At 42.0% G+C, this 14210-nt stretch overlaps 1 protein-coding gene across 11 annotated transcripts in view; it reads right to left on the bottom strand.

Annotated features, from left to right (window-relative positions):
* Positions 1 to 14210, bottom strand: part of LOC131235089 (ubiquitin-like modifier-activating enzyme 5) — a 52740-nt gene that overhangs the window by 18660 nt on the left and 19870 nt on the right. For all 11 annotated transcript variants that reach the window (XM_058232198.1, XM_058232200.1, XM_058232195.1 and 8 more), the window contains one exon: positions 9683 to 9765. In XM_058232198.1, coding sequence (XP_058088181.1) covers positions 9683 to 9765 — 83 coding nt within the window. The remainder of the gene's footprint in view (positions 1 to 9682; positions 9766 to 14210) is intronic.

Below are 14210 nucleotides of genomic sequence, written 5' to 3'. Positions count from 1 at the left end.
CTCTCATGACACGGTCTTCAACATATTGTCGGTAATGGTACTCGAACCGGGGTGGTTAAGGATGCACCCCTGCAAGGCTAACTACTGGGCCATGCCCCCTCGCATAATCCCTAACAGGCTCTCTCTGAGGGGTTGGACGTGTTATGGGAGCCCTAGCTGGCTCTACTGGGGTTGTGGGATCCCTCCTAGCACCACGCTCCAATACCTCAGCCTGAGACTCATTCTCGTCACCAGGATCCTCAAGGTCAGCAAGGCGCCGCTTATTGGATTTCGTCGCTATGTGCTGCTCCTCAACGGCTATTTCAAAATGATCTAGCCTAGACGTGATGGCTTGTAGTTGTGCTAGGATCTGTTCAGATAACGGGTCAGGATCACGACTATTACTTGCGGTTGCCATACCGCGACACACCTCAGACAATTTTAATGTAAGGACTCACTCAAAAGGAAGAAACTAATTCTAGGACTGACACGAAAACTGATTCGATGCGGCAAGGGGTGTACCCAATGTAACCCTAGACTCTAGTTCAGATTTACTATCCTAATGGTGTGGCCTAAACACCATATGAGATGCAATCTCAACCTATATGCATGCACACAAAAGACCCTAACTTTATATGGGACTCACAAATACTCTTTGTTAAACCTTCTCTTTAATACCAAAAATGATGTAGGATACATCTGTGGATGTCATGTTTCACAAGAGATTATTCAAAGGACAACTCAAAGCATACAGGTTATGGGCCAAGCCTGCTAAACAATAATTTTAGCAGAACAGTTCACCAAACAGTAATTTCGGCAAGCAAAAATGCATGTCATTTCATTAGAAATCATCCCCACATGCACACGTTCATATAAAGATTAAATCGCAGGATGTCAAGGTTGTTAGAACAACCCCTTAGCACAGAATATCAACAAAATACTCATGGGCAGACTCATACACACATAGAATTTGCCATACTCATTCACCACATAAACTATGTTTAGAGGAGATGAAGATCACGTGGGATATGGGGTGGGATAAATCTATAATTTGGGAATTGAGGGTTGTGGGAGGATATTGTGAGAGGGTCTAGGGTAGGTTTTATGTGGGAGGCGGGGACATAGGGTGTCGAGGTTTTGGGCGCAATGGATTAAAGAATTTAGGCTAGATAGGATCGAAGAAGTGTTTTTCAAGGAGTAGAAGAAGAAAGAAAGACCATACCTTGCAGAAGATAAACACGTGAGCGAATCGCACTCCCACAAAAAGATGAAATCTCACCGCCTTGCTCCAAGTCTCATGGAGGGTTCTTTCAAGTCGCATGGAAGAAAGAAAGGCTTCTCTTTAGAAAACAAACGTGTACTCTTTATTACCCCTAGGGTTGGACGTTTTCCCTCCTTAAATAGAGTTTTTACATTTAAAAGTAAAATGACCAACATGCCCCTTTTTAAAATCTAGCAAAGCAAGGGCCCACTAAGAAATCCAAACCAACCAAAATGTGCAGAAAAATAACAAAACATAAATGAACAGTAAAAACTGAAAAAGGACTTGATCACATGATGGGCCACCATGGGATCGGACGCGGTCCAACGGTCGGATCTCAACCAAAACTCTCAAAAACTACCCTGGCACTCCAAATAATGCAGCCCATGTGCATCCTCCCAATTTGGGGCCTTCATGATGCTCATCCTATGCACATGGGGTCTTCAAAGTGGCCCACGGGCCAGGCCCAAGTAGTGATCACCCAAATAAAGTGTGGGTTGGGTTAGGCCAGGGCCTGGGGCTCTCCTATGGCAACGCTGGTACACTCTGATGTCCGCATCATAAACAAAATTTATGATAAGCACAACAATCCTTTTGGGGGGGAAACTACATTTAGAAGAAAAATAAGACTAACACCAAGGAAGAGAGAAATAACTCCCATGACAATGAGACAAGCAACTATTTAAAATAGATCAACGAATATCTGAAATAGAAAGCCCATGTATCTATATGTATGTAGATATGCATAGTGGGATCATATGAGGGGGATGTTATTATTTTATATTTGACCGATTCGATGAATTACTCCTGATGGTTTACATCATAATAATGCTAGTTGACGAGAGTTACTTCGAGATCAATTCCTAAGTGTATTGCTTCTTCCCCTATGTGGCCTATGATAAAAGATTGAATCACGATTCATTTGAATTATGATTCGAAATGGAATCATGGATTTATGCGAAATTCCCGATATTTTCAACTGCTACAAGATCAACAACGCCACCAAGGAACCATGCATAGCACTGAACAAGGAGCCACCGAATCCAGCAGCTATGCCTAACATCTAAAATGGATGCATTAGTGATGCAGGACAATTAACCACTTGCTCTAAAAGCTTAATCTGTTAGAGTATGGCAAATCAATCCCTTTATCTTAAGGCCCAGGCCCTACATCCCATGAGTTGGGAACTCGGCCGAACCCCCCTCATGGGCCCCTCTTCACATGGGTTCCGCTTCACACGAGCCACCTACTTCACACGAGTGGGGCCTGCCTCACATGAGAGGCTCACCCCAAGTGTGCGTCTGCATCCCATAGGCCACCCCACTCGAGCCCGGTGTCAAAATGCCCCTGCATTAATCACCCTCACTAAGGAGTTTCGAACACGAGACCTCCCACTCTGATACCACTTTGATGCAGGACAATTAACTACTTGCTCTAAAAGCTCGAAGTGATAGAGCATGGCGAATCAATCTCTTTATCTCATAGCCTAGGCCCCACATCCCATGGGGACCTCAACCGAACCCCCTCATGGGCCCCACTTCACATGAGTTCCATCTATAAAAAGTCGCTAAGCCATAAAAGCTACGGACTTTGCGAATATTCCGCGGTTCGGCCATTCCACTATCGCCCTGATTTTCTCAAAATCGGCAAACATACCATCTCTAGACACAACAAACCCTAAGAAGATAACCCTATCGAACATGAACGTGCACTTCTTAAGGTTTGCATACAACTTCCCAGCCCTTAAAATCCCACAGATTTGCCTCAAGTGGTTGAGATGCATTTCCTTAGTAGAACTATAGATGAGAATATCGTCGAAATATACTACTAGGGATTTTCCGATGAAAGGTCTTAACACCTGGGTCATCACCCACATAAATGTACTCAGGGCATTAGTCAAGCTAAAAGGAATGACTGGCCACTCATACAGCGCGTCCTTCGTCTTGAAGGTTGTCTTCCACTCATCACCCGGGCGAATGCGGATTTGATGATACTCGCTCTTGAGGTCAATCTTGGAGAATATTTTAGCGTCAGCCATCATAAAAAGCATAATGTCAAGTCGCGGTATGGGAAACCGACACCTAACGGTAATCCTGTTGATGACACGACTATCCATGCATAGGCGCCAAGTGCCATCTTTCTTTGGTGTGAGAAGCGGAGGCACTGCACACGAACTCATACTCTACTAGATGAAACCCTTTCGTAGAAGTTCATCCACCTGCTTCTTGAATTCCATGTGTTCTACTGGGTGCATCCGATAGTGGGGAAGGTTCGGTAGAGTGGCCCCTGGTACAAGATCAATGGCATGCTGAATGTCTCGGATAGGTGGGAGTGCGTCCGATAAATCCTCAGGGAAAACATCCCCAAATTCATCTAAAAATGGACTAGCATCTTATAGCCTCTCTAGGGCATACACCTCAGAATCAGTCGTAGTCTCCCGCTCATTCTCTGGCGATGATAACGTGAAGAGACTTAGACTGTGAACTCGTGCCCTCCTTTGACCCATTCGATCATCCATCACTCTTCTTCTCACTTGGGCCTTTAGGGGGCAAGGGGACCAATACAACCTTCTTACCTTGGTGCACAAAGGTACATACATTTAAGCGACCTCGGATCATTACATCATGGTTAAAAAGCCAAGGTCAACCCAAAATGATGTGTCCAATATCCATAGGCATGACATCACACCACAATGAGTCAGTGTACAAGTCAAATTGAATAGGCACAAGACACCGCTGGGTGACTACCACCAAGGTCGCATCAACCCAAGACACCTTAAAAGGTTGAGGGTGGGATTTGAGCTTCAACCCCAATCGCTCTACGACTCCAGTGGAGACAACATTCGAACAACTACCACTGTCTACTATCACTTTACAAACCTTATTCCCACATTTTGCATAGGTGAAAAAAATCCTAGTTCGACGTCAATCATCATTTACTTTAGGACATGCTATGGCGCAACAAACGACAACCAACAGTGTGTCCTCTCCCTCATCACAATCCTCATCACTAGGGACCACCTCAGGCCGGTACACCACTTCTTCCTAATCAACCTAATCCCCGGCCTCTTCACACTCATCAAGGAGAAGGGTCTTACCCTTTGGGCATTGACTTGCAAAATGCCCGAATCCTTGACAAATATAACATTGTACGGAGTTGTTACCTCTAGAGCTAGTACCAACTATACCCTTTCCTTTCACATATCTAGGGTTAGGCTGAGACCCCTGGGTTTTGGTTTGGCTCCCAAAATTGGACTTGTTGGCCTGGGTATTAGTCCTAGCAGAAGAAGTACGGGAATCAAACCTCCCTCCATACTGTGGTCGGGAATACAACCCAATCTCCTGGGCTGCCTGATACGCTTCCTCTAGGGTAGTAATCTGACGGAGATAGAAACCTTATCTTATTTCCAACCAGAGACCCATTCGAAAACGAGACAGTACGCTTAATGAGTTCTCCTCAATTTCACACCGCATCATAAACTCCTCAAATTTAGCGATGTAATCAGCCACAAACATGGTCCCTTGATGTAGGGAAACCCATTGGTCCATCAGCCTATGACGGTATGTATACGGTACATACTTCTCCTTCAAGATCTCCTTCATCTCTCCCCAATGAGTCACAGGAGCTTGTCCTACCCTTTCCATCCGCCTCTCCATGATTGTCCACAACATTTTGGCTTGCACCTCTAGCTTCATCTTTGCAGATCTCACCCGCCGGTCGTCGGACATATCATACCACTCAAAATAGTGGTCCATGCCCACCATCTAGTCGATGAAGGCTTTTGGGTCAAGGCGACCATCAAAGCTATAGGCCTCCATTTTCACGCTCTTCATGATCTGCACATCTGGTTAATGATGGTCACATCAATCCACGGGTGGGAGTGGAACTTGATGAACCACATTCCTCCCACGTGCGCTGATGTTACATTGCCGAACCACATTATGACCAATGTGTGCATTGACTTGATCACCCGCCTATGAATGGGTGGGGTCCCCAGTGTTGGGGTCAAACAAATGGGGCACTTCTAGCGCGGTGACTCAACCCGCCAATGCAATAATCTGCTCTATTGTGGCCTTGTTGTGGGCTTCGATCTTGTCAAGGCTCCCCATAACCAATTTAAGGGTTTCATTCAATTGCTCTAGACTCATGATCACGTTTAGTCCAATGCTACGGCCAGATCTAAAGGGCATATAAGATTAGGGAACTAGAATGCACCTGCGACTTCTAGACAACAATTAAGGACACAGATCTGAAAATCACAATCACACGACTGGTATAAATGGTGCAAAATCAACAAGTAGGCAGAAGAAAATTCTGCAAGCTGTAGAAATTCAGCTACACGCAGAAAGTTCAACAATGTGCAGAATCTTCTGCAATACGCAGAAAATTCATCAAATTGCATAATTTTCTGTTGTACACAAAAATACTCAGCAGCGTGCAGAAATTTCCAGTTCGCACCCAAATTTTTGATTGTGCGGGAAATTCCAGATATGTACAAACAATCAGATTTGCACAGGAATTCAAATTTGCACAAAATTTTCAGATTGCAATGAAATTCAGATTTGCGCAGGAATTCAAAGTTGCACAAAATTTTCAGATTGCAATAAAATTCGGATTTGTGCAAAAATTGCAAATCGTATGCAGTAAATTCTGATAAAGTGCTGCAACTTCAGATTTTATAATGCAAGACTTGATTGGATATGATGCATACGCTGAATTTTATGTTTATGCATGAAACGTGACACAAACTATCCTAGATGCATATAATCGAACATGTGTTATGCGTGAAATGACTCCTATGCTAAACGTGGCTCTGATACCAAAATTTGACGTAGAATGATGCAAAACTAGCTACAGGACTAAGGTTTAATTTAAAATAAAAGGAATGTATAAAAATCACCAAGCCAAAGTGTGATGCACATGCAAACAACGTGAAGCCCGACAGATGATGGGTATGATTCAAGGCCAAATCACAGTCATCAGCCCTTTAACCAAACAAAGTGCTCGGAAAATAGGGCCCAAGGAAGATAAAGATCTTCCAACTAGCATAGGAATAATCTAGGTTCAATAGGTGAAAGTTTAAGATCCACGCATGAGTTGGGTCTGATAATAATGGAAGATGGTTGAGGTGGCCCTTAGTATCAAGTGAAATAAGATCCAAGTGAAAACAATGAAAAATAAAATCTTACCTTTAGATTTGAAGATTCAAATGGATATACCACCTACGATCCACTAAGCATGAAGTGGATGAGGAAAGATCTTAGGGATGAAGGATAGAATGGCTTCACACCGTCTAGGCTTCTATCCAAAGATCTAGCCTTCACAACGATGAATGAAGAAAAAAGGAACTCTCACAAGGCCTCCTCAGATTTTTCTCCAAAGTCACAATAGGGTTGGACGTCCACACCCTTCTTGCTTTATTTTATAGCAAAATTTTGTTGAAATGACAATTTTACCCCTTAATAACAAAAGCAAAAATATTCATTATTTCCTAAAATGTAAGAAGTCTAATCTACCCACCCAAAAATATCTTATGTAGCAAATAGATGTCCACTATCCAGTCATAAACTAAAATGTCCAAATCATCAAATAACATAAAAGAACTAACTAACAAAAGGGTCCAACATAATCCAACCATCGGATGGCCCCATGATGGGACACAAGACAATCCAATAGATGGACAACCATGTAGACCATCATTAACAGTGAGATGATCTCCAAATATGATCCATGTCATCCATGCTTTTCTAATGCTCGCCGATGACCACTGGTGATCACCATTAGTCGTCTAGCCAAAGTAAAAGTGTTGATGTATCCTGTCAACGCCTACGTCTCTGATATGTACGGAGTGGTGGTGTGATGTCTGCATCAAAATCTCATGTCACTTTTCAACGTAAACAAATTGAAACCTAATATTGAGAACAATGTTCTCAAGACTCTCAACATGCTCCTCAAAAACGAAATTAGATAAAGATAAAAACAAACAAATGTTGATGCATCCATATCTCAACATGAAAGTTTCACTTTTCCTTGGGAATGTTAAGTAAGAATTTTAACAGAAATTTTTTTTTTTTTTGGAAAGGTATAATTTTTTTTATTAAGGAACTGCCCCAAAAAGGAGGCGCAAAGAATTACAAGCCAACAAGGCCAAAAAAATTACAAGCGTCCACAAGAATTAAGTCAAGCGCCCACCCCACCACATCTATCTTAATTCTCCTAACATCCTCACAAAACGAACCTTGATGGTTACACAAGCACCAATTGTTTCTTTCCCACAAATGGCCCAAAGCAACGGTATAAGAACAAGACACCACAAAATCTATCCCTCTTTGCCAACAACATCATCCTGCCAAGCCCAAAGGAAACCTTCAATGGAAACTTGCATCACCCATGCCGTATCGAACAGGCCTAAGAAGGTAGACCGAACCTCCCTAGAAAACTTGCAATGAATAAAGAGATGATCTATTGACTCAACATCATACATACATAGAGTAACATTGGTGAGCATCATAGACCTTTTCATAAGATTATCAATGGTTGACACCCTTTTTCTACCCACTAACCGGCCCAATGCCGCAACCTTGGGAGGCATTCCATGAAACCAACAAAATGGTGTTGAAGAAACTTCCCCATGAGGACTTGAATTGCGAATCATATCATAGAGAGATTTCACCAAGAACTTCCCCTAGCTACCATGACTCCACATCATTGAATCTAACTCATCGAGAGGATGGTAGAGATGTAAGTGACACAAGAGCATAGCATCATCAGTCATTTCTTCCTCCCAAAGGTCCCTTTGACAAGGCGGAGAACAAATCATGGTTCCCCTCTGACAAGCGAGCTATTGTAATTCCTTTTTCCAGAGTCAACATGAAGAGCTTAGGAAAGATTTTTGAAGCAGAAAGTCACCACGCCACCAATCTTCCCAAAACAAAATCCGGTTCCTATCACCCAAAGAGAAAGCAACTCCCGCATTAAACTTTGCCAAACCCAAAGAGATTTCCCTCCAACAAGCTGACATCTAGTAGCTCAAGGAGCCTCTAGTCTACCAACCCCCTTGCACGCAATATTTATTGGCAAGCAGAACTCTCCACAACCTTCCTTCCTCCTTTGTAAATTGCCATATCCATCTCCACAACTTTTCTTCCTCCTTCCTTCCAGAAACCATTTTGCCTAATATGTAGTCCAAAAAATCCCAATTGACATGGTCATAAGCTTTTTCCAAATCGAGCTAACAAACAACTCCTTTCTTCCATTCTCGGTGCCTAGAGTCGATGCATTCATGGGCCATTAGTGCACTATCCAAAATTTGCATTCCTTCAAACAAAGCCCCCGTGATTTTCATATATGATGTTAGGAAGAACCTCTCTAGCCTTGAAGCAAAAAAAAATTGTTAGAATCATATGGGCTACCAAGCAAACTAATAGGCCTAAAGTCTTACAAATTAGTAAAGATAACAAAGTAATAGCCAAAAGAAGCACCAAGAATCATGGGAGATCTGTTTTATATTCTTGACTTCTTTGATTGGTACAATCCATTATGGATATCCAACTACCAGTTACGGAAATCCTCTATGGATGTTAAGAAATACAGCCCACAACATAAAGGAGGATAGGAACATTGGAATAGGTAATAAACCACAGAGGTGGTATAACTTCTCCTTTCACTTCTTAGACCCATCAAATTTCTTGGGTTAATCAGACAATGGTTATTGTGCGTATTTACCAGTGACAGTTTCACACATTTGAGGAGGCACCAATCGTATCCTCTCCAATCCACATCTAATGGGGGTTCAGATCTTCAATCGACCCTCGTCTCACAAAGTCATCCATCTCAAGGAAATCAACATCACGAGACAAAGGACAAGGCAAAGCCAAGGTTGTAAGCATCAAAGAAATGAAGAGCAAATGAGATGCTTTATAACACTCCATTTGAATATGAAATTACCATTTGTGAAGAAGAAATTCGCATGAAACACAGAATGAGAGCGATAACAACATATGGGGTGACCTTCATGAACACATAAGACTAATCTGGTTTACACTTTTTTTTCTTTCTTTTTTTTAAATGAAAGGTGCAGTTTTTTATTTCATTTCACAATTCTCAACCAAATTACCTTTCAAAACAAATCTCAGTCAAATGAAATTCCTACTAAAAGGTTACTATTATAAAAGCACGGCTTGTAGCTACAAAATATACTAATAGCTACAAAATATGCCAAGGAGGTGATGACTACAATTACGACCACTATCTATTACAATTGTTGCGGTCAAAGGGTGGCCCTCAGATCGATGTCAAGAATGTAATTCTATTGAAGACCTTCAAGAGGATGTATACGTGGAGCTTCCTAAAGGATTCTCAGACCAAAACCATCTGCAAACGAAAGAAAGAAAGCTTTACTCGCACCATCTGAATCATTCAGATAAGTGAATATGAGCCTACCAAAGGAGGAGCACAAGCAAAACAAGCAGTTTCCCCAGGAATCAGCAACTGTATATGGCCTGAAACAGCATCTTCAGATACACCTGCCCAAATTATAGAACAAAAATAAGAAAATTATCCATATCTTTCCGTCAATATTTAAAATGGCAGCTTCATGAATCAGTCATCACCATGCAATGCAACTGTCAACAGTTAACATACCTTTAATCATAAAGGTAGACAGAAGAACAAATTGCATCCCATTTACAGTGCAAAAACTAATCTGATAATAGAATTATATATCAAACATTTAAAGCATACCAGTTAATGCATATCCTAATTAAGAACTTAAGGCTCCAGTCTTCAAGTTACCTACTGCCTGTCATTGGGATTATGTACCCTGTTGTCTAATTACATGTAGTTTCCATTCAACCCACATTTCTTTGTCAAAAAACATACACTGCAAGAGAGCTTTATTTTCCTCCAAGAGCCTCTCTACTGGAAAGGGGTTCTCTGCCTTCGTACATGACCAAGCTTGACATGTAATGTTGGCAGAGAATGAATAATGCCAACTCTGGTACACAGTGCTTGTAGCAACACAAGTATAAGAGGTTCACATGCACGCAGAAATGTAAGCAACATAAGCTTGCAATTCGCACAGGGATCAGTCACACTCTCACAATTGTTTCTCTAAGCCACCATTCAAACAATCAGTCTATTTTTTCCCCCAGTAATCTTCACTTTGTAGACCTTTGAACTGTTGAGGCTCTTGTCCCTGCCTATCCACTTTGGGAATTGACGAATTTCGCCTTCATCTACCAACAAAAATGATGCTTTATTTTGCAGACTCAAGTAAAATAGTATAAAGTTTGAGCACATGCAAGTGTATGAAAATGCTAGACATGACGATAGGGTTTAGGCATTACAAATCATGGAGGTTATGAGCTTTATCAGCTCCCCATTCCAAGGCTTTTTTTGTTGCAGGTGTCAAATCAGGGGTGCATCCTTCTAACAAAGGAACATATCAACTCAAGGAAAAGAACTGATGATCCAGATCTTGCTACAAAGCAGACATGGATAAAGCATGTGATAGTGTGGAAAGGTCCTTCCTATCATAACTTATTCCAAGAATGGGCTTTTCTGATCAATGGAGAGGGAGGATAGAGGTTGGGCACTTTTCCATTTTGATAAATGACTCTCTTAAAGGCATGGTTCAAGAGATATTTGGCAATGGGGATCTTTGTCCCCATTACTATTGTCAGTAGTCGCTTAAGGCTTATCCAAACTCTTGATGGGAGCCTCAAATGAGTGTACTCTTAGAAGCTTCTCCACTGGACCACCAAGCATACCAATATCTCATCCAATTTATGGATGATACTATTTTCTAAGAATCCTCGATACTATTTTCTAAGAATCCTCAAGTTCTCAGGTGGAAATTGTAAAAGCGATTCTTTGTTGCTTTGAAATTCTCGAATCTTCAAGTCAATTTCACCAAAAGCAAGTTGGCCAAGTATCATGCAACTTAGGGTAGGTGCTCGTGTGTCAAGACCAGGACGATGCATCGTCCCTGCACACTGGTGTCAAGAGTCAACACTTGGAGACCAGCCATCATGCAAACAGCGCTGCCCTAATGGATTCAATAGGGGAAGATGCGCACAGACAAAACACCAGAGTCTTGACCACATGCAAAGTGTCATGTACATCCTATGGTGTCAGCTTGTGTTGAGTAGAGAATGCATGTGCCACCCCTTTGCACATAGACGTATCATGAGTGGATCTCGCGTCACGCCGCTGTGTTGAACATGTAGCCCTCCTATCCAACACATTCAATGTAAATGCAAAAGGAGGAACTAAAAGCACTCCATCAGCAAGGGCCCCTTTGCATTGGCAAAATAAGGCAGAAGAATTGAGAGTTAATGGCTAAATGGTGGTGGAGATTCAGAGATGAGAAAGAGGAGTATGTGGAAAGGTCATGGCTTCCAAATATGGGAAATTTGAAAGAGGTTGGAGGCTGGTTCCCAACCCCTAGAACAGTGGTGAAGGGTAACCGAATATGTACCTAGAAGGTTATTTCACATTTTGGTATTGCGTCTAGAGACATGAGGAATACCTTCGAAATGATGTTAGCCATAAGATGGGCCATGGCAGGAGGGTTAGCTTCTGGGAAGATAGTGGTGGGAGAAAATTCACTCTTGGTCAAATTCCTAAAGCTTTACTCCTCTTGCAAAGAGGAACACCCTTGTCATAGATTCCTGTGAGCACTTGAAGACAAATTAGAGTAGTCCATCTATTTCCTTGATTGTGGTGAGCTTCTTTACCTACTAACGAGATTTCTTTGCCCCACCTCAAAGAAGATGAACATATATAGGCTCCTTGTCCTAGTCAATCCTCCAAAAAGTCTGTCAAGGAGTTGCACCCAATTGCTTTGCCGAGGCCCCCATGGGCGGGCAGAAGTGAGGGGTTGGCAAGCCCTACCTTGGGTAGTGGCTTTTTTTTAAGCAAGCTCTAACAAGATCCTCACAATAGACAATCTCTAGAGAGAGAGAGAGAATTGGATTATTCCAAATATGTGCTTCATATGTAGAACAGAAGAAGAAACGGTCAATCATCTCTTTTTTCACCGTGAGGAAGTTTCTTCAATTTGGCCCTCTTGTTCAGTTTTATTCCAAATAGAGTGGATCATACCCAACTCAATCAACAAACTTATGAAGGGGTTGAAAGATGGGCTGCTCAAGATGAGGAAAAATCCTTTGGAGAATGTTTTCATTGCCCATCATGTGCACATAGGGCTGTCAATGGGCCAAGCTCGGGCTACACGATCAAAATATTGCCCAGCCCGAACAGCTCAAAATCCAGACTAAAGCAAACCCAAGCCCGGCCCATTGACAGCCCTATGTGAACATTTTAAAAGAAAGAAACCTCAGACTATTTAAATCCAAACAATTAAGTAAAACTCAGGAAAAAATCAAGTTGTCCATGATAAATTGGGGATGGGGAGCTCAAGAATTCAAAGGAATATCTACATTGAAAGTTTCACTGTGATTAGACAATCATGATCGACGATTTCCAGAACCCGAGATTTCTAGTGGCAGTTTGGTTTTTCCCCTTCCAGAAAATGGAAGCTTAATATTATGACAGTAGTTCTATGGGAAATCCCAGTATCTCCAGGATTGGAGGAATCCTTTGAGATGAGCATGGTGTCCTCAAGTTCACTTTTTTACAATTCGGTGGTCCATGAGATCTCAAAGAAGGCAGAACGAATAGTGGTTGAGAGCCCAAAGACCAAGCAATTGCATTAAATAAATTGCCCTCTACCATCTTTGAACCTCCAACCTTAATAACAAAGTCCCAATCCCTCTCCTTTTTTCATGATAATAAATCCTAATCCCAATTTGATCGCTTACATCTCTAACCAATTAGAGTTTCCAGAAAAATAGAACCCACTTCCCTGAAGGAGAGCCTAATGACACTTCAGATCCAGTCGCTCACACAGCCCCAGAAAACCTCTGGAACTCTCATAGATATTAATTTTCCACAAGCCCGAAAGAGGGCACTAATTCATGATTATTGGGGGCAAGCTTCAAAAATCATCAATAATGCTTCTTCAATCACGACAGAGATCTAACTTAGAGTGCGCTCATACATTTTTCAGCTGGTTTCAACCTAAACCACTTCTAACTACACTAATTAAAACCACTTCTAACTACACTAATTATTCAGCCCTCCACTGCGAATCCCTGCTTCCGTGCCCAACTTGAATATGGCCCATACCTTCCCCCATCCTAGGATATGAACTCATTCTTCCCCTTTTTTTCTATTTTCCCTGGATCCATCCTTTCCATCGGAATAAGAGGAGCACCACCCAACCAACAGCTGATGAGCAGAAATCAGGGCGCCCTAATGAACTTCCTGTAGATTCCCATATGGGAAGTTGTTAAGAAATTCAACTTCTTTATTCTAGCATTGACTAGAAACCCCTTTTACTCCTAAACCTCAAAGACCCAAATTGACCTAAGACTACTTGACTCTCCCGATAACTTGCACAAAGTCTGAGAGCCAGCATTCAAAAGTCCTATTGTTTCTTTGTTTTCGTATGCTTCACCTAATAGTGAGTGAGAGCATTCTCCAAAGATTCTTACCCCTAGGCTTGAAGGACCAGCAAACCATCCCCCTATAAGATTTTTAATCAAACCAGGGAGGACACAATCTATTCCAAATAAACCAAAAAGGGACCAAATAAGAATTGCTGTTTCACATCAGAGGGAAAGATGATCAACCAATTTTTCATCTTTCCCATTCATGAGGCATACTTCTGGAAGCAACCAATTTCTTTTCTTGAAGTTGGGCACTGTGAGGAACTCGTTAGTCATAGTCACCAACAAAAGGCCACAGCTAGAGGTGGGGAATGGGAATTTTGCTCAGAGGGGCATTGGAGGGGGGCATGTCTCCTTGAGGAAGCTCTTGGGAGAGGAACTCCTGAACCCTCATCTTCTTCATGTGGGAGAAAAGAAATGACACTCACTAGGATCCAAAAAGCTCAACCACCATT

The sequence above is a fragment of the Magnolia sinica genome, chromosome 19, assembly GCF_029962835.1.
Source record: "Magnolia sinica isolate HGM2019 chromosome 19, MsV1, whole genome shotgun sequence".
In the NCBI taxonomy this organism is placed as follows: Eukaryota; Viridiplantae; Streptophyta; class Magnoliopsida; order Magnoliales; family Magnoliaceae; genus Magnolia; species Magnolia sinica.
Note: the sequence above shows the minus strand (reverse complement) of the source record. Positions and strands in the feature narration are given on the sequence as shown.